The sequence below is a fragment of the Macrobrachium nipponense genome, chromosome 24 (assembly GCF_015104395.2).
Source record: "Macrobrachium nipponense isolate FS-2020 chromosome 24, ASM1510439v2, whole genome shotgun sequence".
Classification (NCBI taxonomy): domain Eukaryota; kingdom Metazoa; phylum Arthropoda; class Malacostraca; order Decapoda; family Palaemonidae; genus Macrobrachium; species Macrobrachium nipponense.
In genome coordinates this window covers 19,050,923-19,078,422 of record NC_061091.1, presented here as the reverse complement: position 1 = coordinate 19,078,422, position 27,500 = coordinate 19,050,923, and the positions used below count along the sequence as shown (strand labels likewise).

Genomic DNA, 27,500 nt, shown 5'->3' with positions numbered 1-27,500 from the left:
CTCTAATGGTAGTACGTAATCATTATTCCATGACATTCTTAGTCAACTTGTTCTTTATAGTATGGATATCTTTCCTTTTTTAAAGGCTGTTCATTTTTTCCAGGGGTGAGAATGGTACAATTGGTCTGCAGCTGCCTAAATATCCGCTTGCATGTGCGAGAGACACCCGAAGCCTTAGCCCCCGGCGTGCCTAATCTTAAGCCGGAAGAAAGTCAACATCCTTTCTTCTCCAAGGTTATATTTGTTCTTTACTTTTGGTGATGTAATTCCTAACCTTTCCATTTAAAGCAAAACAATAACATTTTTATGTTCACAATGTATTATATGTTCATATTAAAATACTACAATATTGTATCATTAGATATTTATTGTATCAATAGATGACTATCTTTTCATGGTTAAGGTATACTGTATTGAGCTAATTATGCTTATATTTTACTGGACCTAGAAATGTTTCATAAATGAAGATTATTCATTTAGCATTTTGATTAAGACATTTAATGTGTGTTACAGGGTGCTTGTGTTGCCACCCTAAATTTAGGAGGTATAACAGAAGGACAAAAGTTTTTGGTACGAAGCTACTTTGTCAGTGAATGGACAATCCATGAGTGCCTCAACTGTCATCTCTTGACACATGCCATTCATTCTACAAATGGAACGGTTGCTGTTAGCTCTCTTTTGATTGTAAGTATTAGAAGTGTTGTGAGAATCTAGCATACTGTAATTTTACTTTATTGTTAGTTAGCTGAAAGTTATATAATCTAAGGTGTCTTCAGTTGGTTGAAGGGAAACTTCAACCTGTAAGTGATTACTGTACGCAGATCCAATTTTAAAATCAAGTGTAATTGATGATAAAAATGAGAGGTTGCGTGTGACCTGTATGAAACTTAGCCTGATATTGGGATCATAAAATTTCTTTTTAAAACAAGGCAAATGATAGTTTCTGAAAATATGGCAAAATTCCTTATTGGGCTCCTTGAGCCTGTATAATTCTACTTTTCCAACAATGGTTATGGTTTGGATGATCTCTGCCCACATAACAGTAAATTCCATGAGTAATTTTGCGCTCTAGTTTTTAGACATTCAATTTCATGAGTAATTTTCTGCTCCAGTTTTTGGCCCTCTTTAAAAATGATGAAGTTTGGATGCTGACATTCTTGACTTGACTAGCGTACTGTACAGTGGTACCTCAGGATATGAAATTAATCCGTTCTGAGGTGGCCTTCATAACCTGAGCTTTTCATTTCTTGAACCGCATTTTACATGTAAATTGCCTAATTCGTTCCAAGTCCTACAAAAACACCCCAGTAAATTTTATAATAAAGCTAAATTGACCAATAAACAATGAAATACAACAATTTGGACCATTCAATACTTAACTTAATATGTACTACTAATATGTACTACATAGTACCTGTAAATAAAGTGTATTAGTGTACATGGTATACAAGAAATACTGTACGTACATACGTACGTATGTAGTAAAATGTGGAGTCTTACCTTTCGAGTGAGGCTATCTCCGAAAGTGGCAACAGAGGAGGAGGATAAACGGCAGAAAACTTGTACGTACACTTAACTTTACGATACACATTAAAAAATGTCAGGAAACATTAAGACTAAACTTTATGAAACACATTAACAAATGACACAAAACCTCAATACTTAACTTTACAAAACATTTAAAATTAATTTTTTCCTTTTTTTTTTTCTTTTAGTGATTTTTACATTTTGTCTTTTTACTTTTTATACTTTACGTTTTTTTTTTTTTTTTTTTTTTTTTTTTTTTTTCAATTTCTTAACCATTTTCAACTTTCTGTTTTTTCGTAGTATCACTTGGATCTTCCTGTTTGCTTACTCTTACTAAGAGCCTCTTTAAGAAATAACTATCCAAGGAAGATTGCTTCTGCCTGCTTTTGACAATGTTCCTGAAACGACGCAGGCAAACATCATCGAACTGCGCAAGCATACGACCTGTATAAGCCTTTTTGGGGTATCTCTTTTCTACAAATGATTGCACCTTATGAAAAGCAGCTAGAGCATCCTTAATTTCTGCCGTTGCCATAGGGGTCGGTCGTCGTCCCCTCCTTGCACTGCTAGAGAACTCTTCTGAACGACGTTATGTTTGCATGGCCCCCCCCTCCAACTCCTGCAGGTCATCCGTCGTGAGCTCCTCTTGGTGCTCCTCGAGAAGGTCATTGATGTCGTCCTCATCAACGACCAGCCCCATGGACTCATCAAGATCTGGTTGCGAAACAGTTTCAGGATCGTCAACTGTTTCTGAATCTGTACCAGCTTCGCCCACGTTGAATCCCTCGAAGTCTCGGGCGGATATGGCATCAGGCCAGAGTTTCCTACACGAAGAATTCAAGGTTCGCCTTGAAACCTCCTGCCAAGCTTGATCGATGAGTTGGATGCATATTACGATATTGAAATGCTCCTTCCAAAATTCACGCAAGGTGAGGTTTGTGGTATCGGTGATGTCGAAACATCTCTTGAAAAGATGTTTGTTCCGACACGGCATACAAACCTTCGGTCCTTTTACACTAGGAAGGTACTAGCGGCAGCTGGATAGGTCGTAAGCTTTCGAACAAGGGGTCTTGGTAGTTAACTGCTTGTCCGACAGGCGCGCGCGCGCGACTGGGAGGTAAACAAATCACTTTGCTTTTTCGGCCTGCTGGCGTGTGGACGTGTATCATCGCTCTCTGCCCGCTTCATCGTCGTTGCTGTTTCGAATAGGTGTGTTTTTTTCTTTTTCTATTTATCTAGTGAAACTGAATTGTAAGTACAATCATTTCATATTTATTTCCATAGAATTCAATTGTGAATTAAAGGATCTTGGTTTCACCACGCCCTCCGATTACCCGAGTGCCGGGACTGAGGGCGTAAGTGCGGGAATTCATTTTCCCAGAAAATGATCCTCGTATTGTGTATGCTCGGTGCCGATGGGCGGGAGAGCGCTCGCTCCGAGCCGTATATTTTGGTTGGGAAATGTGTAGATGAAAATCGTAAGTAAGTGCTCTTTTCATTTATATTTTTTTTTGACCTGTATGCTCGTTGCCGAGCGAATGCGCTCGGCACGAAAACTTATTCTGTATGGAAGTGGAATCGCAAGTACAGTATTCTTTTTCAATTTTCAATATATATTATTTGATTGTAGCAATACTCATTTTGGATCAGTTCCGAGCTTACCCGGAAATTGATCCTTTCCCCTTTTTATTTGAATGAAGTGAAATCGCAAATGCAGCTCTTTTTCATTTTCATATTTTATTGAGATTGCATTGTTTTACTTGGATCAATGTTTCCGCTATTTCCCGGGATTGATCCTTCCCCTTTTTATTTGTATGAAGTGAAATCGCAAGCGCATATTCTTTTTCATTTTATATATTATTTTGATTGCATCAATTCATTATGGATCAAGGTTTCCATTCATAATCGGGAATGGATCCTTTTACCCTTGCGCTCGGTACCGAGGGCGCAAATGCGCTCGATCCGAGCCCTTATTCATTGTGAAGTGAATCGTAATGCAAGATTCTTTTTCATTTTATTCCTTTAGTTATTGATTGCATCAATATTATTTGGTTCAAGTTCCGCTCAGTCAGGGAATTGATCCTTATGCCCTTGCATTCGGGCCCGAGGGCACGATTGCTCTCGGGCTTATTATTATTGTTGGGTACATGGGTGCTGTGCGGGGGTAGGAAACGAGACCCCCCCCCCCCCCCCCCCCCCCCCCCCCCCCCCCACCCCCCCTCCCCCCCCCCCCCCCCCCCCCCCCGCTCAGCTCCCACAGATGGCCCTTCCCCTTGGGGGGGGGAGGTTATCTGCGTTCTTCTCCTCGCCCGACCCGTCGAGCGCGGGGAGGGCGCTCGTGCCCGATGTACAATTGTATTCGGGGTCTCCACTCGTTCGGAGAGGGCTTCAACCCCCCTGCGCGAGGGGACTTCCCCCCCACTAATCGCTACTACTGTTATTTCCGCAGGTGCTACTGCCACGAGGGTGGACCTTGGTGAGGTATGGCGTCCTTCCATTTGCAGGGCGTGCTAGTGTCCAGGGGCTGCGGTTCTATGTCTGGGCCTACTGCGGTCACCCATGGAGTGGTGACCACGCTCCAGGTGACGACGTCCCTCCTCACCTGGTGTACTCGCCTCACGTGGTAACAGTCTTGCCTACAGCCGCTGTGAAGTTGCCGTTCGCCGTTACCGAGAGGGGGCGTGCCGCCGCCGTCGTGGTTGTTTGCCTCGCTGCCGCCGACCACACTTCCGCTGCCATAGAGCTCGCCCCTGGACCTGCCGCCGGTACCAGGATGTTGCTGGCTGCTGCTTCCAGCTTCCTGTGTTTCCGGTGCTTGGGGGCCCTGCCGTAGCCTGCCGATTCTGGGCTGACTGTCCATGCAGTTGCTGCGCTGGCTGTCCCTGCAGTTGCTGCGCTGGCTGTCCCTGCCGTTGCTGCGCTGGCTGTCCCTACTGATGCTGTGCTGGCTGTGCCTGCTGTTCCTGAGATGCCCATACCTGCTGACGTCGTCCCTGTTCGTGGTGGTACTACCCCAGACTTTGGTCTGTCTGTACAGGTGCGTCCGGGGCCCTGTGGCTTCGGCTACAGCAGCCCCGGCTCCGCCCTGCTGGATACGCAGATCTTACGTCTGTCCGCCTGAGGAAGCTGAGCCGAGAAGAAGGAAGGAAGATGTCGGTGTCGTCGTCGTCGTATTCAATCTTCTTCATCGTGTCGGCTGCCGCCTCTTCCCCTTGGACTTCTAAGGCTTCACAGCCGAGGGAAGAAGAAAGGTTTGCCTCCTCCATCCTAAGAAGTCTCCCTCGGGAGCTTCTCAGGGACTCGTCTCACCTCGGTGGGACGGGACGGATTCCTTCCGCTGTCTCCTGCTCTTCTTCGGGAGCGGGGACCCGTCTCTTCTTCCGCAAGGAAGAAAGACTTACGGGGACCAGAGGGGTACGGCTAACACCCGGTACTTCCTCGCCTGGTGTCAGTGGTTCTGCCACTGCATCCAGGGTCCGACGACGGTCCGTCTCGGCCTCTCGTTCGCGGGAGGTACCGATTGTACGGTCGCCTACCAGCGACCAGTGCAGCCAGGAACCAGACCTCTGAGTCCGCTCAGCGTCAGGTTCACGGCACGGGGCGGAAGGCTGGTGACAGCGCTCACGCGACTCTCACCAGACCAGCTCTCGCTCTCGCGGCGACCAGCTGGCTACCCGGGGACGTGACGGTCCACGACCGGCCACGGGCTGAGGCTGGGAAGAGGTCCTCCCGTTCGCTGGTGCCAGCCACGGCTGGAACCAGCGACGTGACGTGCCGTGAGGACAAGCACCGGTCTCACTGTGACAGTGGAGCCTGCAGGTCGCCTGACCGTCGCTCTCACAGAGAGCGATCGGGTACGGCAACCAGCACCAGCTCTTCTGACACTCGAGATCGGGGGCCGCTGTGCTCAGTCCAGCCGTTCTCCACAGCGAGACGGTTCGACCAGGCCTGCAGCTCGATCGCCACCGAGGGTTGACGATCGCCTGCAGCCTCCAAGCCTGCTGGTTCTGCCAGCGAGCGAGGAGGGAGCGTCAGGTCTGCCTCTCCCGTACCTTCAAACCTCCTCGGGTTACACCGGGAGGAGCGAGGTATTGAGGAGTGATCGTGAGGGGTGGCGCCCCTCATGATCCCACCACGATGCCCTACGTGCAGGCACGGTTCTTGGAACCGGCCAGGACGTATTGCGCAAAGTGGATGGAGATGACCGAGAGGGCTGTCGCTGTTCCCCCTTCTTAGGAGGAAGGTTCTCGGAATATGCTCTTGTTCGAAGGGCTTAACGGTCCACTCTGCAAGATGCTGTGACTTCCGAGATCCAGAGGAACTTTGCCGAGGTTATGGCGCTGATTCGTCAGCACAACGACCTCGAAGGATCCAGATGAACTTTTGCCGAGGTGGCTCTGATTCGTCAGCACAACGACCTCGGGAAGGATCGCCGCTCCCACCAGCAGAGCCACGTCTCGGCTAGAGTCGTTTTGGGGCCCAAGAGGGAACCCAAATCGACGGTGGGTCTGCCGCGATTGGAGCTTGCCGACTGTGTTGAACCAGGTAGTTCCTCTCGTCTCCGGACAAGAAGGCTCTCACAGTTCTGGCCGGTCGAACAAGCTACTTCACCTCCTCTACTGCGACGAGGCGTTTCTACGTGTCTTCGGACACCGTATTTGAATACCCTTCGGTCCTCCTGAGGTTTCGATCGACGAGGACTGGAATGAGTCGGAGGACGGTATCGGCTCTCTCCTGTCAGGTGTCGATCAGCCCCACCAGACGACGTTCACAGTGGCGGCAGACCCTTACCTACAGTATGAGTTCGTAACCCTCCTCGGGAAAACGTTTTCTCCATGACGATACGTTTTCCCAGGCTCTGAGAGGCCATCGCCGTAAGGCGATGGCTGCTCCTTTCTTCTCCAACTGCTAGTTCCGCTGGGAAGGCGAGCCAGTATCCAATTCCTCCCTATTCCCTCTCGCCTTACGGCTACGAGGGAAAGGGGTGGGGAGGGATCCTACAGAGATTTCTCTGTAAAGATCCCACGTTAGGGGCTGCGCTACCGGGGGGACCTTCGGGTCCTACCTGACGTAAGCCCCGGTCGTTGAGGAGGGATCCTGCCCCTTTCTCGTTCTCGGGAGGGGGGAATCGGGAGGATCACCAGCCGATATCGTTTGACGAATTCGGTGGGGGGTTTCGCAGAGTGCTTAGAATTCTACGGAATTTCTAGCGCACTCAGTGTTCGAGTTTTTTACGATCTCCAAACACTTAGGCGAGACCACGGTCCAAAGTGAGCGAGAATCCCCGATAATTGTTACACGATAATCGGGAACCTCGCTTATGCTCGAATTCCTGTAATTTTCTAGCATTTGGAAGGAAGACTGCTGCTGAAAGAAGAGTATCTCACAGTAGGCGATTAACCTGGAATAGAGAAGAACGGACAGGAACTTCCCAGTTTGACTTGAACTATCGTCTTCGGTATTCTGTTCACCATTGAAGCTTTCCTTTGGGAAGACTTCTCCTTCACTCTCTTGACTAGAGAAACGAAGGCGGTCGATCTCCAATCCTTATTCTCATTCCTCGAGAGGAAAAGAATTTAGGATTGGAGGTCGTGGTACAGAACCTACAAATATACTACGTATATTACCCTCAGGCGACATGATTCTTTTAAACATTGTTGAATTGTCCGGGGGGTAGGCACATACCGTAGTTAACTCTACGGTTTGTGACCGCGACGAATTGTATCTTAATTGAACTGCAACTCGGGGTTACCTGCAACCTCCCAGCAGTTATCAGTTCGATTTTAGATACTTGGTATTGTCATGACAACACCAAATCAGCTTTTGTATTAACCGAAAATCCGTTTCGGTTTAAATATAATTGGCTCGAGGCGTATTCCTTTTTTTTTTTTTTTTTTTTTTTTTTAATGCCTCGTGGTTCTAGCCGAACGCATTCCTTCGTGGAATAATGGATTACCTGGCAACTCAGGATGACGAGTCACCGAGAGCTACTGCGTATTGAACTGCCTGATAGCGGCTCAGTATCAGCTAGGTCTCGGAGATGCACGGTCGGTTACTCTCTCTCTCCCCTGGTTTGATTGACTACCGAACCGTATCTCTGCCAACAATCATGGACTTAGGTCTCTGATTAACGGGGATTCTCGCAATAATGAAGGACCATCTACTGCTGTGACGCTCGAATTTCATCGCCTTCGACATTGCGAGAATTTTCAACAGAGATATCTCTTGGACTCTTTCATCTTTCTGTTTACCGCACGGTAACGGAAGTCTGTACTAGTCACCCGTCTGCATCGCACCGCGATAATGCGAATGATTTTTGCAGACATCTGAGTTTGTCTTCAAAATATCTCGTATTCGTAGGTGTGCAATTATTCATTGCTCGCCCCGAATTAACAGATATGTCAGAAGACATCGCCTACTCTCCAGACCTGACAGCTCTACTTCCCAAATGTTCAGCCCATGAGAAGCAGTTCTTCTAGGCAGTATTTCCCTGTCTTCATTACTGAAAAGCGCTCCGCTTTTATTGCAAACTACGATCTCACCGGACAGCAATGAATAGCGGTTAGCGTCTCAGTCTTTGTAGCACAGGTTCAGAATCTTGAGAATCCTTCTCTCGGTTCAGCTGTGAAGACGAAGGTTTGCATTTCTGTACACCTTCGTCTTTCAACGACACATAGTGTTGTTTCTCCTTAGCCGAGAATCAACTATACTATGAGATATCTGCCATCAGGGACCTCGGTCTCTAGAGGCAATTGACTTTCGCCTGTTGGGCACATGCCTTAAGAGAGTCATCACCTTGCCTTCTGGCATCGGTGACGAACAAATTAGTTTGTTTAGTCTCTTGGCATAACCCTTTTAAGGCGAAGGTCACGTGACTTGCTCGGTGTGCTTGGACAACTTGCCTCCTACCGAACGCAGTCAGTCGGCAGCTGTCAGAGCGCCCAAGTCTGTTACGAACTTCGCTGTGGACTAGTTCGGTTGTTCCATAACAGTCTTTTCTTCGTCCTAACGGCTTGTCCACAGTACCCATACCATCGACACCCACCATTGAGTGTCGGTGTCCTATCCACTACCGAGAAGACAACTTCGCTGCAGACGGATAGACCAGTATGGGTACAGGACATCACCGAAGTCGAGAAGAGGGATAGGTCATACGACCATTCCCTTCTTTTCCTCTGAGGTAATTGCATGACTTTTCCTGCGAAGTCAAGCATCCAAGGGATGGGATTCGTGACGCTCGATTTCAGTACCGAATTCGTAGCGAAGACTCTGAACCCTTCGGTTCCTGACGATCGGTTAGAGTCCTTCACAATCCCCTCCCTAATGGACTTCACCGCCTTCGATGCGAAGGAGATGCTGCTTTGTCCTGTGAAAGCGCGACCGCGCTTTCTTGAAGAAACTCGACATCCCAGGCTGAGTGTTGAAGACTCTTCGTCAGCACCAAGATGACTAGAAGTACACTCCCTCGAGTTACACAAGAACTTCTCCGTGGCGCAGGTACTGAAGGCAGGGGTCTGGTACAACCAGACCACTGGCACCTCCTTCTACCTTGTGGATATTGCCCACAGGTCCTTGGATCGTTTTCCTTGGGACCCGTGGTGGCTGCTCAACATTGTGTAGCTAACCCAGACCCTAGCAGGCTGAACAGCATCGAGTCCTGGTGTGACTGTAAGAATAGATAAGTGAATGAGAGAGTGACTGGCTTCTCTTCCTATCTTTTTCTCCCTCTCTACCTGTGGGTCATCACCTTGCTGGATAAGGACGAGATGCGGTGAGCTACTCGACAGAGCCCCATCCTATCCCTTTCACTAGGGGATGGGAGCGAATATCCACCACTTCCTCCTACAAGGGGGGGGAAGTGGGATGCCAACAAGAGACAAACCATAACTTTATGTTGCCTCTTGCAAATAGGAACTTGTTCTTGTTTGCTGGTAAGGGGGAAGGGCGAAGAGATACTCTTGCCTCTCTTCTTAGTACTTGGTCCAGAGGTCTGACCATTGATCCTGCGGTGCACACCCCGATCAATCGGACAGAGGCTTGGATCCCTCCCTCTCTTACGACCAGGGAGGCATTCCAAGTTGGGCAAACACCAGTCTGTTCACAAAAGACTCAGATTCCTCCCACCAAGAAGTGAGTCTTCCTATTGTAAAAGGACCGAAGGTTTGTATGCCGTGTCGGAACAAATGACAATTTGTCCAAAATTGCATTTTTCCTAACTATACAAACCTGAGGTCCTTTACACATATCCCACCTCATGCCACACCCCTCACTCTGCAGTTTTTGCTTGGGCCAAAAGCAAAAGTGATTTGTTTAACCTCCCAGTCCGCGCCGCTATGCGCGCCTGTCGGACAAGCAGTTAACTACCGAACCCCTTGTTCGAAAGCTTACGACCTATCCAGCTGCCGCTAGTACCTTCCTAGTGTAAAAGGACCTCAGGTTTGTATAGTTAGGAAAAATGCAATTTTGGACAAATTGTCATTTCGCATACAGCTTCTTGAAGTTCGATTTCACTTGCTGGTCCATGGGCTGGAGGAGAGGGGTGGTGTTAGGCGGAAAATAAAGAACCTTGATGAAAGAATACTCCGCTAGGATATCTTCCTCGAGGCCAGGAGGGTGAGCAGGGGCATTGTCCAACTACAGCAGACATTTCAGAGGGAGGCGCTTCTCTTCCAAGAATTTCTTCACTGTCGGGCCGAAACACAGATTTACCCACTCGGTGAACAAAAGTCTTGTTACCCAGGCTTTTGCATTAGCCCTCCATATCACTGGAAGCTTCTTCTTCAGCACTTTGTGGGTCTTGAAGGCTCGAGGAGTCTCCGAATGATAGACAAGTAGGGACTTCACCTTGCAATCCCCACTGGCGTTCGAATAAAGTGCAAGCGTAAGCCTGTCTTTCATAGGCTTATACCCGGGTAGCTTCTTCTCTTCCTCCGTGATGTACGTCCGACAAGGCATTTTTTATTCCAAAAAAGGCCAGTCTCGTCACAGTTGAAGACTTGCTGAGAACTGTAGCCTTCGTTGATCGTCATCTCGTCGAACGTCTTAATAAAGGCTTCGGCCGCTTTTGTGTCCGAGCTGGCCGCCTCCCTATGCCGCACCACTGAATGGATGCCAGTCCGTTTGCGGAATTTTTCGAACCACCCATGAGAAGCCTTGAAGTCTGGGGTTGGCGTCGATGTCCCTTCTCCTCCGTCGTCTTTGGCCTGGGCAATCAAATCGCCGAAAATAGCGCTGGCCTTGTGGGAGATTGCCGTCTCAGTTATCGTATCACCAATTATTTCTTTGCCTTTTATCCAGACAAGAAGCAGCCTCTCCATCTTTTCGTGCACGTGGCTCCTCTTGTTGGACAAAATAGTCACGCCCTTGGAAGGTGTAGCTGCTTTGATGGCTTCCTTCTGCTTAAGGATGGTGCCTATCGTCGACAGATTTTGGCCGTATTCCTAGTGATCACATTCAATCGCATGCCAGCTTCATACTTCTCAATTATCTCCATCTTTGTCTCCATAGAAAGCATTCTCTTCTTTCCGTGAACTTCAGCAACTTTCTTGGGACCCATGACTACGTATACTGTACGTAATTAAGTTATGTAGTATACTAAAGTTCTCACACAACATGATAAAGTAGTACAATGAAATCACTAACACGAATTTACGTTAATAAGCAAAATCGTATATGTGAACGAATGAATTCCGTGTGTATACACAAACGCTGGTGCGAAGCAGTGGGCGAAGACGCCTTTATGTAGAGCATGATGGGAGAGATGCTGACCAATAGGAGAGCAGGATCTTATGGCGGTGACTAGCACCAGGAACCAATGGGAGAGCGGGAGGATGGTGGCGAGTCTACTCAGTTGGCGGCGCGCGAGTTTTAAAATTGTTATCTGTGGTCCAGGCGAATCTTGGGACTTTACAGCAACAACCTTTTGTAACCTGAATTATTTTCATATGTAGAGCCAAAAAAATCTTCGTATTTGCTTTCGTAACTTGAATTTTTCGTAAGCTGGGACTTTCTTATGTCGAGGTACCACTGTATTTGATAATAGGAAAAAGAATTATAGAAATAGTAATGATCCATGATTTATGAATGAGTTACGTTACTTGCCATTTTATTTAGTAGCTCTTTACTTTTTATCCTACCTGTTGAATTACAGATTTCTGATTGATAGTTTGGGTTATCGTTTTAAGTTCATAATCTATTATTTTTGTTGACTTTTTGGGATGGGCATAAAGTTGAGAAATTGTGTATGTAGTAGCTCATTAATTTTACTTATTTTTGCCCTACTGATTTTTTCAGTTATCATGTTTTCCCTTATAATAGGAAAATTAATTCTTTCAAGATTTTTGCTTGTATTTAATCACTTAAAAACTGCATAGTTCAATGGGCATAGTCAGGTATATCCTTTTACCCATCACAGTGCATGTGGGAAATAGTTGGCCTCTTTATCAAACTGTACCTTCTGCTTTGCATCCTTCCTGATCACTGTAATTGTTGTGCTTAATGTGATTTTCATTTCTTTTAATTTTTACTTCGTGGGTTCTTTTCTCATCCAGTGTAACTGGTATTTTCATGTCTGCTAAAGTCAGTAAGTGAAGGTTTTGAGTACAGCATAGTTGGGAGGTCTTACCCTATAGGCAACTACCACTTCTCCCAATTTAACAAGAAATATGAAACTTAGTTTGTCTACCCAAATAGACAATATTTCAGTAGAATTAAATTATTTGTACCTTTAATAAAATTGTCAAAAACTTTTTCTCTATTATGCATATGTACCTCAGGTAAAGAGAACATAAACATTTACAGGTTTTTAATGCATTTTTCTTATTGTTTTTTAACTTTTCAGAATGATGCTAACAAAATTCAGATGCTTCAGAGATGTGAGGGATACTCACCTGTGTTTAACATGGTCCTCCCGACATCTTTAGATAACCGCCCGTTACCGCCACTATCGCCTACTGACTTTAACGATAAACGCTTGCCTCAGGTTGAGGAAGCCCTTGGTGCCATCCAGCAACAGGTCATTATTATTATTTTTTGGGTTGTTTAGAAAATTTGGTACAGTAGATAGGCTTGGTATTAATTTTGTATTGATGAAATACAAGTTATCTTGAATTTTTTATTTTTACATTTGCAGGTTGCAAAGTTCCTTAAAAAGGCTGAATCACAAGTGGAGGCCAACATACGTTCCTATACTGAGCAACAGCAGGCAGCTCTCAGTGCACTACAAATACGTGTGAGAAGGGAGAGGCAGACTATTATGAGAATTCTCTCTAACTTACAGGTTAGTTTACCTTTGAAGTGCTTTTATAAGATTCAAATGTTATGTAAAGCAAACAAAAGTAATTTTGAATAGTATCGTGGTTCCAGGAGCATCAACAGATACATATTTTGTATTGCACATGCTTTTTGATTATGTAGATTTTAAGTAAAGTATTCATAAGAAGTATAGACCCATTGCATGATCACTGCATAGCCTGCACTTAAATAAGGTTTCTTGTCCTGTCCAGTAGTGCAGGGTGTCTGGATTTCACTGTTTTTGAAGTGCAGGTTAGCCTCAGTTCATATAGCTTAGATAAGAGAAAGCTGAGTTTATAACAAGTTTTATCATACTATAATTATGCCTTACAGAATTTTAATAAAACAAATTGCAGTAGAAGTACGAAATGCTATTTCTTTCACCACAAACCCATATATTTTTTTTTTTGCCTATTTTTGTGTTAAACATGAAGTCTAGATACATCAATCTACTTGTAAGAATGAAAGATGATCAGAAGGCTCTGGTAAGTTAGTGTATACACATATACTGTGGACCATAGTTCTTTGGACAGTTAATAACATTAATGAAATTATGTATGTAGTAAGATTTTCACCAATTCCTTCCATACTATTTGAACAGCACTGGTAGTTAGTTTAAGCAGGTAGTTTGTAGCTTTCGAAGCTTTTCAAGTACTACACGCCTTTTTACTGTTGTATACAGTTATTTTTTCATAGCAACTGTAAATAGAGAAGTAAAGAAGTTATTTTTAATGATTGCACATGCTATTTTTGCTTCTAACATGTCTTTAAAGTGATTATGTTCATGAAACAGTTTACAGCAAACAGGATACTATAATTTAAAATTTCAAGTATTTACTTCAGTAATTAATTTATATCACTATGCTGTTTATTTCAAACCATTATACTATAATAACAATAATTTTTCAATATCATTCCTGTAATTTGTTGCACAATCATGGTTATTATTTTAATGATGTTTGTCAAATTACTGTAATCCATTTTTTTAATAATGTTCTATGTGGGTACTTGTTTTAATGCTAATTTCTACCTCCAATTTATTTGTAATTATTTCATAAAAATTATGTAGGACCTTTCAACACATCTCCAAATCTGGATTCTGGACAGACTATGTGTACTGTACTTTGCAACAGTATACAGTGGTCAGGGAATAGACACTAAACCCTGAATTGCTAATTAGTAATTAGTGGTTGTTAGGTAGGCAAGTGTGGTTTTCCCACCAAGGTTGCACCCTTTTTTACCCACCAAAGCTCTTGCTCTTGTTTTGCTGTAGCATTCAGTTGTTCTTATTGCAGTCTGGCAACGACATCCTTGTCATCAATTGTTATTTGCTGGTTTTTATATCTACCTTTAGTGAATGGGACTGAAAGTCTTTAAATTATGGTGCTGTGGGGCTTAGTGAATTGTTATTTGTTGATTTTTATAGCTACCTTTAGTGAATGTGACTGAAAGTTCTTTAAATCTTGGTGCTGTGGGACTTAATGAATTGTAAGTATTATTGGTTCTTGGATAATGGGATAGTCAAGGAATTTGTAAAGTAGATGGAAGGGGCTTTCTTTTGTATCATCAAAGTTGTTTATTGTACATTTTTTATTCATCCCTTTTCAACTTCCTTTCAAGTTAAATATCGTTAGCATTATTCTTTCTGACTCATCCAGGCTTCCTTTATCTGCCTAACTAAAGCAGCAAGTCATAAAATGACTTTGCACATTGGGCTGTACGATTCCAAGAAGTTACAGGCTTGTTCAACTACCAGGAATGTTCTAGCACATAAAGTTTTTTTTCTGGAGTGTAGATTATAGATGTCTTTTTATTTTCTTTTTCAACTTGTAACTGCTGCTACTTAATTTATTTGCAGATATTGTTGAATCTTTGCCCTTCTTGCTATAGCATCCACGTGGTGCACATGTAGCTTCATATTTCTACAGAAATAAAAATTAAATTTTTCACATATCACTTCTAACCACAGTTTTTACATTTGCTTTTGCTACAGTGATCCAGAATATTGTAGTTGTAACCTCTATGTACAGTTGTATGGTTTTAGTAAATAATGTACACATGATTGTTTTTTATATTAAGTGCATACATAAATATGATTGCTTCATGAAAATAAATTGTAAATACATTAGTGTGCTGATGGCACATTTTTGCAACATCGGTCACCATTAATTTAGGTACAGTACATATTTTGATTTCAAGTCTTGAAACTTACAACAGATATGTAAAAACTTCCATATCTCACAGATAGGTTCTATGGTCCCATCAAAACTGTATTGTTCTTACTTCAGTGGATTCGTTAGGTTTTATGTGTTTAGTATTTGTTTACACTAAGCATGGAAAGACTTTGTGATAGTCTAGTGTATGCTAAAATATTCAGCATATAATATCTGCTTTGTATGCATATTCGCACCACTGTTGGGTGAGCAAGAGAGTAATGTAATAAGAACATATTTAAAGACTCAGGGAACAATATGAAATTTTCCAGAGGCAATTGAACCGTATGGTACAGAATGCATTTGATATTTTCTTTTATGCCAAGTGGATTAAAGAAGCAAAATGAAACATCTTTCCAGACATCATTTGAATTGCAAAGTGAAGAAGATCCCTTGGATATGGAAATGGAAGGTGCTAAGGGTTTGATGGGACAAAAGGATTACCATGACTTTTCGGAGGTTGATAAATTTGATGAAGACCTGGATGAGGCTGAAAGTGATACGCTTACTCAGGATGAGCCTGATACTGCCTTACCACCTCTTGTTAACATTCAGAGCCGAGCGTCCCAGCCCCTGAGCTTAAACCCTTCCCAGGGGATAACAGTAAGTTTTAAATGTTTTAATGCTAATTTTCCTTTCATTTCACTCATATTAGCTACTTATGACTCATAAAAAAGGAATTGCTTTTATTCATATATTTTTCTGATGAAAAAAATAGATGACAGAATTTTTTCCTCCAGGTGCTAATTGCAAAAATTTTATTTTATTGTATAAAATATATTTAAGTTGCTATAGTAATTGTTTTATTTGTCGGATATAAATGATCTAATGCCAGTGTCGTTATTTATGAAATTTTAAGCTTGCACCAAGTGTGATTAAGATTTGAACTCTTTTTCAGGCAGGAATGAGAAACATGAGGCTATCATCTTCTGTAGCTGTACCAAGAGTGAAGCCGCAGGGAAATGTGAGAGTAGCTCAGTCGTTGGATGTTGAAGGTTTGTTTCCAAATTGTGTTTGATTACAGAAGGGTCTGATAATTGTCTTTTTAGGAGAAGGATTTGCATTGTTATTCTGTTTTCTGTGATTGGGTGATGTGCAAGAATGATCTGTTTGTTAGGTACTGTATTTGTTACCCCTGCCCTCATAGGCATATTTTTGTATGCATTTGATTGTTTTTATGTGTTTATTTAAACTCCAAAGATAAATAACTGTGCTGTCGATGTTTTAATAGTGACTTGTGACTACAGCAGTAGTCATTGAAATTAGAAGCGGTAAAGAACCAGTAAATTTACGGTAAGGTATACCTGTCTGGTTTTTCTTGCTTTAGTTCATTGGTTGTGATTGCCTGGTATCATAATGAGAAAGTTCAGTCTGAGAAACTGCATACAGTATAAGAAAATAATTTTGTGCAGTGAGAATCATATAGAGCTTTCATTTCCAGAAATTCCTAGTCTTATGAAGAGAAGGCATTTTGCATTGTATTTTTAATTTTCTCTTAAAAAAAAACACCTGACAGATCATACTACAATATGATGGAATAATAATTTTACATTGCATTTTGCTATATTACCCAAAATGAACTTTAAAGTGGTTTTGTTGAAAGATTGAAAGATGTCCAGCTGTCCGACTGTTTAGTAATGTCCCTCCCTTCACTTTCCCTTTAGCACCAAGACAAATCAGTCAGTAGGTAAGTGAATGAGATGATCTCCCTTTACTCCAGCTTGGTACAGTGCGGTATATTCCACCCTATGTACAGTTACATTACAAAATATTGCAACAGTTGCCTAAATGTTTCGGACAATAGGTGTATATAAATATGGAAGTATTTAGCAAGCGGTATCTAGCAACTATTCGCTTAGCTGCGCCCGTGCATGATGTTCTATGGTGGTAGACTAAGTTTCTGTTAATTGGTTACAGGTTACCCTAGAGCAAAGTCCTTTTCCTGCACACGACGGGCTAACTTAACTGTAAAACAAAAAACCAAGTCGCTTGCTAATGTGTATTATGGCAGGCGAGCTAAATAACATTGTTTAAATGAAATTGAAATTACTATCATTCTTTCATGTGTTTCTTCTTTAATAATTGTGGTATTAATTTTTTCTTGTAACTCGGCCCAACCCTTTTTTTGGTCTGAAGGTTTTATTTTAGCACTCATAATTATAGGCCTATTTGTTTTGCGTATACCTCATTAATAACAAAACAATTTTTTATATTTTGTTTATCATAATCAAAATATAAAAAATGTAAAATGAGCGTTTGTCTAGGCTAATGGTCCTTCTCTGGTCCGTGAAAGGCAGAGAAATCATAATATGCAGCATTATTTTGTTTATAAGTACTATTACTGTTGTATTCGGTTTTTATAACCAATAATGTGCTCTTTTTACAGCTGTTATGCCCAATATATAATTGATCATTTCAGTATTGAATGGCCTAATTCTGAAACCATATGGCTGAGGACTGAATTAGTAACTCCTTGAGAGAAAAATGGTTACACACTCCATAAAGAGGTAAAACAGAAAAATAAAAATCTATTTCTATTTATTATTAATATTCGTAATGGGTGGTAGATAATATTGATAGTGAGCAAGAGGTTGAAACGTAACATTAAAAAATTTAATTTTATACATTCAACTTCCCTGCCAGATATATACTTAGCTATAGACTCCGTCGTCTCCGACAGAATTTCAAATTTCGCGGCACACGCTACCGGTAGGTCAGGTGATCTACCGCCCTGCCCTGGGTGGCAGGACTAGGAACCATTCCCGTTTTCTAATCAGAATTCTTCTGTCGCCCGGGCCATCAACATTGTTGTTGGTTCCTCTCGATTGGTTTTTCTTTTTTCACCGGCAATTGATCTTCTTGACCGACTTTTGGTGACGTATCTGGATTGTTGGATTGGCATACGCTTTTGTGGACTGTTTTGTGGACTTGATTTTGGATTTTTCTTTAAAAATGTCTGACTCTGGAATGGTTGTGAGACGTTGTGTGAATGTAGGCTGTAAGGTGAGGTTGCCGAAAGCTTCGGTAGACCCTCACACTGTATGCAAGGGTTGCAGGGAGTATGAATGTTCTTTTACTAATACTTGCAAGGAATGTGAGAATTTGAGTGAGAACGAATGGAAGAATCTAACTAATTATTTGAAAAAGTTAGAGAGAGAAAGAGTGAGGAAGGCTTCTTATAGAAGTTTAAGTAGTTCGAGATCTGAACTAATTCCTAGCTTGGGATCTTCCCCAAGGGTAATTATTGCTACTTCTCCTTCCATTGCAGCCCCTTCTCCTATTGCAGAACCTGTAGATTCAGCGAAAGAACTTGCGGATCTAAAAGCAGCCTTCAAGTTGATGGAAAACAAAATGGCTGCCATACAAGGTAAGGCTAGTGATTTTTCAGTGGACAGTGATATGAGTGTCCCCAGTGTAGTGGAGGGGGCATCTGGTCGGCTCAGCAACGCTCCTAGGTCTAGACCTCTTCCAAGCTCACATGCCCAGAGGAGAAGGAATGTCGAAAACCGAAAGGAGGTTGTGGAGAATCCCCACCGATCAGGTGTCCCTTCGGCGGTTTCTGTGACACCCCAGACTGCCAAGGATCGCTATTGTAAAAGCGTCCTGCGTGAGTGTTTTTCGTCGTCGGGATCTTCATCTCCGAGACGTGATTGGAGGGATTCAGATCGATCTCGACCACTCAAGAGGAGTTGGAAGGCTCCGACAATTGATTCGAGCCCAGAAAAACTTCCCTGAGGAGTCTCCTTCGGGAGTGAAGAAGGCAAGAAGAGCCATTCTTTCAACCAGAGTGAGAAGGAGGCAGGAGGTGGAGGCTATGGACTCCTCCCCTCCTCCTTCCCCTCCTCCCAAAGAGGATAAAGAGGAGGTTACGAAGAGGTTCATGATGGCTATGCAAGAGCAGATTTCGTCTTTTGTAGGAGTTCTGTCAAAGGAGCCTCCTAGAAGGAAAGACTCTTCCCTTCCGATCAAAAGATCCTCCAGACGTATGGAGGTATCTGCCGCCAGGATCAATCCTCCTACTCGAGGTGAGGTTTCCTGTACGAACCTGGATGAACCTATCAGATGTCTGGCACCGGCCAGGAGTGAGGAGTCACCCAGGAGGCAGGAGCCAAGAGCCAGGAGTGCGGAGTCACCAGCACGAGGCAAGAGCAGGAGTGAGGAGTCAACCAGGAGGCAGGAGGCAGGAGTCGGAGTCGAGGCATCCAGGCAGGAGGCAGGAGTCAAGAGCAGAGCCAGGAGTCGAGTGCAAGTCGAGCAAGAGCAGGAGTCGGAGGCAGGAGCAGGAGCAGGAGCAGGGCAGGGAGTCAGGAGGCGGAGTCAGGAGGTCCGGAGTCAGGAGTCCGGATCGGAGGAGGAGTCCGGAGTCAGGAGGCAGGAGTCAGGAGTCAGGAGGCAAGAGTCAAGAGCCAGGAGGCAGGAGTCGGAGACTCGTTCCTGGAATTTATGACTCTTCTCCAAATAGGAGCTCCTCTCCTTCAGATCGTAGGTCTTGGAAGGACTCTCCCTCCAAACGTGAGCTTTCTCCTTCGTCTGATCGAGGTTTAGACGATTTGTCTGATGACGAACCTCCTGCAAATGAGGGACTCTCGAGTTATAAGGTCTTAGCCTCATTACTGCTACAAGAGTTTGGAGACTCTCTTAGTCCGGCGGCTCCTCCTTCTCCTCGTTCTCTCTTTTCGAGCTCGGCTACGGCAAAATCTTCGGCCTTTCTGAAAATGAAGCCTGCAATATCTATGAAGAAGGCACTCCATTCTTTAGATTCTTGGATGGACAAGAAGAAAGAGTTGGGAAAGACGGTATTCTGCATGCCTCCTTCCAAACTACATGGAAAGAGAGGTATTTGGTATGGGACAGGAGAGACTATGGGTCTTTCTCTGCCTGCCTCGGCAGATGCGGACTTTTCCAATTTAGTGGAGGCCTCTAGACGTCACTCCTTAGGATCGGTCAGATCGACGTGGAGCACTTCGGAGTTGAACCACTTTCTAAAGGGACTTTTTGTCACTTTAGAGGTGTTCAACTTTCTGGATTGGTCACTTGGAGTTCTGGCCAACAAATCTAAAGATCCGGAGTTTCTTAAAAACCCAGAGATTCTCCATAGCGTCCTGTCTTGCATGGACAAGGCAGTACAGGACGGTTCGGGAGAAGTGGCTTCCCTTTTGGTGCTGGTCTCCTGAAGAAGAGATCAGTATATGGATCCCTATTATCAAAAGGGGTTTCTCCGAGCCAGAGGACTGCTTTATTGTTCGCCCCTCTCTGTCGGATCATCTGTTTCCTTCTCAGTTAGTGAAGGATATATCTCGCTCGCTAACTGAGAAGGCGACACAGGACCTACTAACACAAACATCCAAGAAAGGACGCCTGTAGTGTCGGCGATTAAGAAGGACTCTCGTCCTCCTCAGCAGCCCTTTCGTGGAGGTGCAGCGGCTCGTCCCCCTGCCAGAAAGAAGAGCTCTGACAAGAGAGGAAGGTCTTCCTTTAGGCCTTTCAAGAAAAACAAATGACTTGTTGCTCCTTCAAGCACCAGTGGGCGCCAGACTCCTGAACTTTGCAGGAGTATGGGCAAAAAGGGGAGCCGACCCTTGGTCAGTGTCGGTCCTAAAGAAAGGATATGTAATCCCCTTCGAGGACAGCCCTCCCCTAACATCTACGCCTCGGGAACTGTCAGCGAGGTACAGAGACCCTGTAATAAGAAAGACTCTCCTTCAAATGGTGGAACAAATGTGGGAAAAGGAGGCCATCGAACTTGTGCAGGATCCACACTCCCCGGGATTTTACAATCGCCTTTTTCTAGTACCAAAGGCATCGGGGGGGTGGAGACCAGTTCTGGACGTAAGCGCTCTGAATCGCTTTGTTCAGAAAAGAAGTTTCGCATGGAACGTCCGCTTCAGTAATGTCGGCTCTTCGTCCAGGAGATTGGATGGTCTCTCTGGACTTGCAAGATGCGTATTTCCACGTTCCCATTCACCATTTGTCAAAGAAATATCTTCGATTTGTAATAGGAGACAAGATTTTTCAATTCAGGGCTCTGTGCTTCGTCTGTCTACAGCTCCGCAAGTATTCACCAACCTGATGGCGAATGTGGCAAGATGGCTTCACCTAGAGGGAATAAACATCTCCCTCTACTTGGACGACTGGCTGATCAGGGCCAAGTCGGAGATTCAGTGCTTGGAGGACTTATCATTAACAAGGAACATGATAGAATCGCTGGGATTACTCGTGAACCTCGAGAAGTCGCAGCTGATCCCCAGCCAGAGCTTGGTCTATCTGGGGATTCAGATGGATTCTCGGGGTTTTCGAGTATTTCCTTCGCGAGAAAGAATCACTCGAGGTTTGTCGAAAATCTCGAGCTTCTTAGAGAGAAAGAACAGTTCAGCGAGGGATTATCTGAGCCTTTTAGGGACCTGTCCTCACTAGAAAAGTTCTTCTCTCTGGGGAGGCTTCACCTTCGCCCTCTTCAGTTTTTCCTGAAAGGGGTGTGGAGTTGGAAGACGGGACAACTCTCGGACATCTTCCCGCTTCCACAAGAGGTAAAAGATCATTTGAAGTGGTGGATCCTTCCTCTTCAAAAGAACGAAGGCGTATCGCTTGCCCTGCAAAACCCAGACCAAGTGTTATATTTCGACGCTTCGGAGTCGGGATGGGGAGCGACGCTAGGAGCAAGGGAGGTGTCAGGCACCTGGACAAAGGAACAGGTGTCCTGGCACATCAATTGCAAGGAACTAGTGGCCATACACCTAGCCTTAAAGTTCTTCGAAGAGATAGTCAGAGGCGGGGTGATACAGATAAACTCGGACAACACCACGGCTCTGGCTTACATACGCAAGCAAGGAGGCACGCACTCTTTCTCCCTCTTTCAGTTAACAAGACACCTGTTAACCTGGACAGAAGAAAGAGGCATAACTCTCCTCACAAGATTTGTTCAAGGGATAAAGAATGTGAGAGCGGACAGACTGAGCAGGAGGAATCAGGTCCTTCCCACAGAATGGACTCTACACGAAGAAGTGTGTCGAAGTCTTTGGTCCCTGTGGGGGAGACCTCACATAGACCTGTTTGCGACGTTCCTCTCCAAAAGAATAGAGGTCTTTTGCTCTCTAGTAGAAGATCCGAGAGCCTTCGCAATAGACGCGTTTCTCCTGGATTGGTCGGGTGTGGACGCATACGCCTTTCCCCCGTTCAAGATCCTGGGGGAAGTGCTCAGGAAGTTCGTAGCGTCAAAGAACACGAAGTTGACACTAATAGCCCCATTTTGGCCAGCCCAGGAATGGTTCACGGAGGTACTGGAGTGGATAGTGGACTTCCCCAGATCTCTTCCAAACAGACCAGATCTACTCAGACAACCCCACTTCGAGAGGTTTCATCACAACCTCCCAGGTCTCGCTCTGACTGCCTTTCGACTATCGAAAGACTTGTCAGAGCGAGGGGCTTTTCTCGCAAGGCTGCGGGCTCTATCGCTAGAGCCCGCAGAGCTTCGACGAGAAGAGTATACCAATCGAAGTGGGAAGTCTTTAGGAGGTGGTGTAAGAGTCAGAAGCTGTCCTCCTCTAGTACCTCTATAGTGAATATTGCCGATTTCCTCCTCTTTCTGAGAGAGGAATCACACCTATCTGTCTCAACAATAAAGGGATACAGAAGCATGCTGTCTTCAGTATTTAGAAATCGAGGGCTAGATATTGCAGACAACAAAGATCTACACGATCTAATTAGATCCTTTGAAACTTCAAAAGCAGCAACTCCTAGAACACCTAGTTGGAATCTGGACGTGGTCCTGAAATTGCTTTCATCGGATAAATTCGAGCCTTTACATCTGGCTTCCTTCCGCGACGTCACTAGGAAATGCTTATTCCTGTTGTCTCTCGCTACAGCCAAGAGGACGAGCGAATTGCACGCTCTAGATTCCACAGTGGGGTTCAAAGGAGATGCTGCCATCTGCTCGTTCCAGACAATGTTTCTGGTGAAGAACGAAAACCCGTCAAAACCTTGGCCCAGAAGCTTTGAAGTAAAAGGTCTATCTAACCTCGTAGGCAGAGAGATAGAGAGGTCTCTCTGTCCAGTGAGAGCTCTTAAATTTTATTTAGAGAGGAAGAGACAGATGGAGCTTGTCAACAAGGTCTTTGGTGTGCGGTGAAGAACCCCAAAAGACTCATGTCCAAGAACGCCTTAGCTTTTCTTTGTGAGAAGCGTAATTACGGACGCTCACAAGAACTGCTCGGAGGAATCCTTCGGTCTTCTAAAGGTCAAGACCCATGAGGTGAGAGCAGTAGCAACATCCTTGGCGTTCCAAAAGAATATGTCTCTTAAAAATATCATGGAGACTACGTATTGGAGGTGCAATTCAGTGTTTGCATCTCATTATCTGAAGGATGTGAGAGTGACCTATGAGAAGTGCTTCTCTCTAGGTCCATTTGTATCAGCAGATACAGTACTGGGTCTTGGAGCAAAGACTGATCCTTAAATATTGTGTTTTTATCGTACATAAACCCACTTGTCAGATATGTGCTTGGTTTTCTATTAGCAAGCTCACTGATGTCGCACGGGAGCATAGTGTCATTGCTGGTAGGGGATCAAGGGTATGTATGGCTAGTAGGGGAGTACAAAAATTTTTTTTTTTTTATATTTTGTAAAAATGAAAGTGTAATTATGTTTCGAGCTTTTGGTTGTTTGTAAGGAGTTCGGGGATAACTCCTTGCAATCTTAGAACTAACATGGATGTTAGGATCAGGTGATCGGGATCGGTGTTGTGCTCCTTGAACAAGGTGTATTGTCATGTTAGTGGAATAGCACCCAATGACAAAGGCCTTTAGGCTCTGCCGAGTAAGTGGATAAGACCCCATTGGCAGACCCACAAGAACTCTTAGCCATAGATCAATATCTCGCTGAGGCTCTTGAGGCTAAGCAGACTCCAAGGCAGTAGCCGCGAAGTCTTCAGCCTAATAAGGTAGGAACCAAGGTTTATTAATACCTACAACATATGTTGTTTACCTGTCTATTTCAGTAGTTAGCTGTCTCTTACCCACCACCAATGGGTGCTAATCAGCTAAGTATATATCTGGCAGGGAAGTTGAATGTATAAAAATGATATTGTCATGTTACAATAAAGTTTTATACATACTTACCTGACAGATATATACGATTAATGGCCCACCCAGCCTCCCCGCAGGAGACAGGTGGAAGAGAAGAATTCTGATTAGAAAACGGGAATGGTTCCTAGTCCTGCCACCCAGGGCAGGGCGGTAGATCACCTGACCTACCTGTAGCGTGTGCCGCGAAATTTGAAATTCTGTCGGAGACGACGGAGTCTATAGCTAAGTATATATCTGTCAGGTAAGTATGTATAAAACTTTATTGTAACATGACAATATCATTTTAGTAAAAAAATACTTCAATTAATAAAAGTTCAGTAAATGCTTTAGAATGTAATTTAGTGCAACAAGCTCCCAAAGCACCGGTAAATCTGTTCACACAGATGTCGTTACTAGTTTCAATCATTCTAAGCCTATGTGACAAGTAATAAACTATTCATTTATGTATTAAAAACAATACTTCCATCTTCTTTCTCTGGTATGTCTGAATTCTCTGTCAAATATATAAAAAATATTGTCAATTTCATGTATTTTTTATGATATTAAAAGAAAACAAATTACCATATTTAAGATTAATAAGTTATCATGCATCAACATCAGTCTCCTCAAAATTCGATGTTCCAGGCGTGCCAACCGAACCGCACACTTCAAGTGCATTTCATCATCCTTCGGTCAAGCGAAATGTATTTTTATAGTAATTTAAAGAAGAAGTTATGTACGTAATATTTTTGTTATATTTCAAATGCCAATTTAAAATAAGTTTTTTTTTTCTTATATCAGAAAGATCTTTAAATAGATGATAACCTGATAACATTAGATAAGCCAAACTCCCCTCACACGTATTATTTGCATTAAATATCAACAATCCTTATACAGATGATAATCGGTTGAATACGGTTGGTAGGCCTGCTTTTATCTAAACATCAAGAAATATTTCATAATAATTTGTACAAAATGTTTAAAAACTTGCATGAAACAAGGTTTTTCCATGCACTTTTATTATTTACATGGGCTAATAGATTCCAATTTTCATATAAGAAAAACTTCTCAAAATTATTGTATGGAAAATAAAAGAAAAACGATCCGAATGATACATTTCGTAAAGTGATGCAATATTTTATAGGGTAATTGTACAACAGGAGAATGTTCGTTACCTTAATTTTTTTTATTTTAGTAGAGCTTGATAAGTATGAATGCAAATCCAAATTGAGCCATTTCCTGTTTACAATAAATTTGATAGTCACTTTTGAAGAGGGAACATTTTTTCAGTGAGTGCTGGATAGTAAAAGGAACTTCATGAATACTTATATATGTAGATACATTCTGCTTTTATGATATTGTGATGTATGAAGTAAGGATATTCTGTAGAAATTATGTTGCGCTTAGTTGCATCATGACATTTACTTTGCAAAAGGTAAAAATATTTTTTGTGCCAAAGGGTTAAGTGTAAATTCATACATTGTACTAGTAAGTTTAACTTACTGAGCAGGTAGAATATGGGTCTAACCAAACCATTTGGTGTAGCCAAGGAACTTGTGAATAAAATTATTTGTTTTTGTAAAAGAAACAAGGGATTGGATTTTATTGGTTAAGTATAAAGTATGCAGAACTATTTTTGGTAGCAGAAAATTTTACAGGACCACCTATGTATTGTCACAAACATCCATTACCTTACAATATCCTATATTGGTGGCAGTTACATTTCTAGATGTGGCTCACAAGAAGAAGAAGAATCTACACTGTGGGCTCCAAAATCAGCTACCAGCAGGAAATTTAATCTAAGTGCTTTCGCCAGTCTGTATAGACCTGTTGACTTTGCTCCTCAATATTTTCTTGTTTACATTTTTATGTACATTTTCTTTCACCATAGATTTCCCCCTTACTTGCTCCCTGGTGATTGGTTTGAGTGGTACATTTGTAAATTTTGTAATTATCAAACTGACAAGGTATGCAAGATAAGTGCTTTAAAAATCTTCATATATTTATGAGGAGGAGCACTTTTAAGTACTATTTACAACTGATGGTGCTTCAAATTTTTATATCTCCAAGAGTGAAAAGCATGTTGCACTCTATCACCAGCCAATCTTTGCATGCTCTTCCCTTTTCCCTGGCTTTTGAGTACAACTTTGAGCTCATTGTTATCCTTAGAGTAGTTATCATTGCAAAACTCCACTGTGTCATATTATGCAAAATCTCTACTTTATATGTTGAGCCCAATCATGATGATTGATCAAGTTTAGCTGATTGGAGGGTATTTTGGTGGGTCATGCTTGTCCTCTTTGTGAGCTCATTCCTCAAAGTTGCTTTCATGCTTGATGTGCTTGGAGTATGTACTGTACTATTCTGGATTACTTTCCATTGCAAATCTATTACTGTTTGGGAGCTCCTATGATTTGGTGTGATCCAGTATTGCTCTACTGCCCTTTGAGAGAAATTGTATGTCTTGCATCTTGGCCTTCTCCCCTCTTCTTTCACTGTCATTATGATCCTCTTTCCAAAATTGCAATTCAGTATTTTATGAAAAAAGTACATTTTTCTGCAAACCCAGTAATCATAAAATGCCGGCCTTCAAGATGGAGGTTAGTGTGGAGGTTTATTATCTTTGCTTCATGGCCATTTTAATGTTAGCTTGGCATATGCAATAGGCCTTTTTTCCTTTCAAGGTCTATCAAGTTGGTGTAACAGGAATTTGTTTGCACAGAATTAGGCTATTTACAATGAGTGGGTTTGTAGAAAGCATTCTGTTATTAGAAAAATGTTAATATGTTGTATGATTTCTACAACTTGAAGATAAGTAAAACAGTGTAAATAAAGAATTTTACCATTATGGTAACTTGATAGTGATTTTGCCTCTTAAAACATGAAAGTTTCAGAGTACAGTTTGATGTGCAAAGCTTTTTAAATATGTTTTATTCAAAGCTGCTGTTGCTAGTAAACACCTCTTACTAAAGAAAAGATTCTTTTTGGTAAGCCTGTGAATCTAAAACTGATTTTTTTTTTTTTTTAAACTACAAAATCATGATAATGTGTAAATATCAAGTGAATCACTCCTGGACCAGACCAGACATTTGTTATGAAGGATGTTTTCATTAATAATAATTCACCACTGTTTCTAATTATTTAGTCAATTGATTCATTGTAATAATGTGTCCAACAACAGAACTTCTCTTCCGTTCCCCTGTGGATGCATAGATTTAGGACATGTACTTATTTATTTTATAAAAAAGATTACACTTAACATACCAGAATATTATGTACAATGGATCATTAGGAGAAAATGAATGCACTTGCAATCAGTGTATACAAACATGTGGAAGTCTCACTAATGCGGGATTGACTGCAGTACCTCCTGGTAGTAGAAACAGTTTTCACCATTTAATATAGCCTC

General features: G+C 43.0%; 1 protein-coding gene across 1 annotated transcript in view; it reads left to right on the top strand.

Moving 5' to 3' along the window:
- LOC135205498 (uncharacterized) overlaps positions 1 to 27,500 on the top strand; it is a 95,785-nt gene that overhangs the window by 7,950 nt on the left and 60,335 nt on the right. Inside the window, exons 2-7 of the mRNA XM_064236222.1 lie at positions 104 to 234; positions 514 to 684; positions 12,368 to 12,541; positions 12,659 to 12,805; positions 15,393 to 15,635; positions 15,931 to 16,027. Coding sequence (XP_064092292.1) covers positions 112 to 234; positions 514 to 684; positions 12,368 to 12,541; positions 12,659 to 12,805; positions 15,393 to 15,635; positions 15,931 to 16,027 — 955 coding nt within the window. The 5' untranslated portion in view covers positions 104 to 111. The remainder of the gene's footprint in view (positions 1 to 103; positions 235 to 513; positions 685 to 12,367; positions 12,542 to 12,658; positions 12,806 to 15,392; positions 15,636 to 15,930; positions 16,028 to 27,500) is intronic.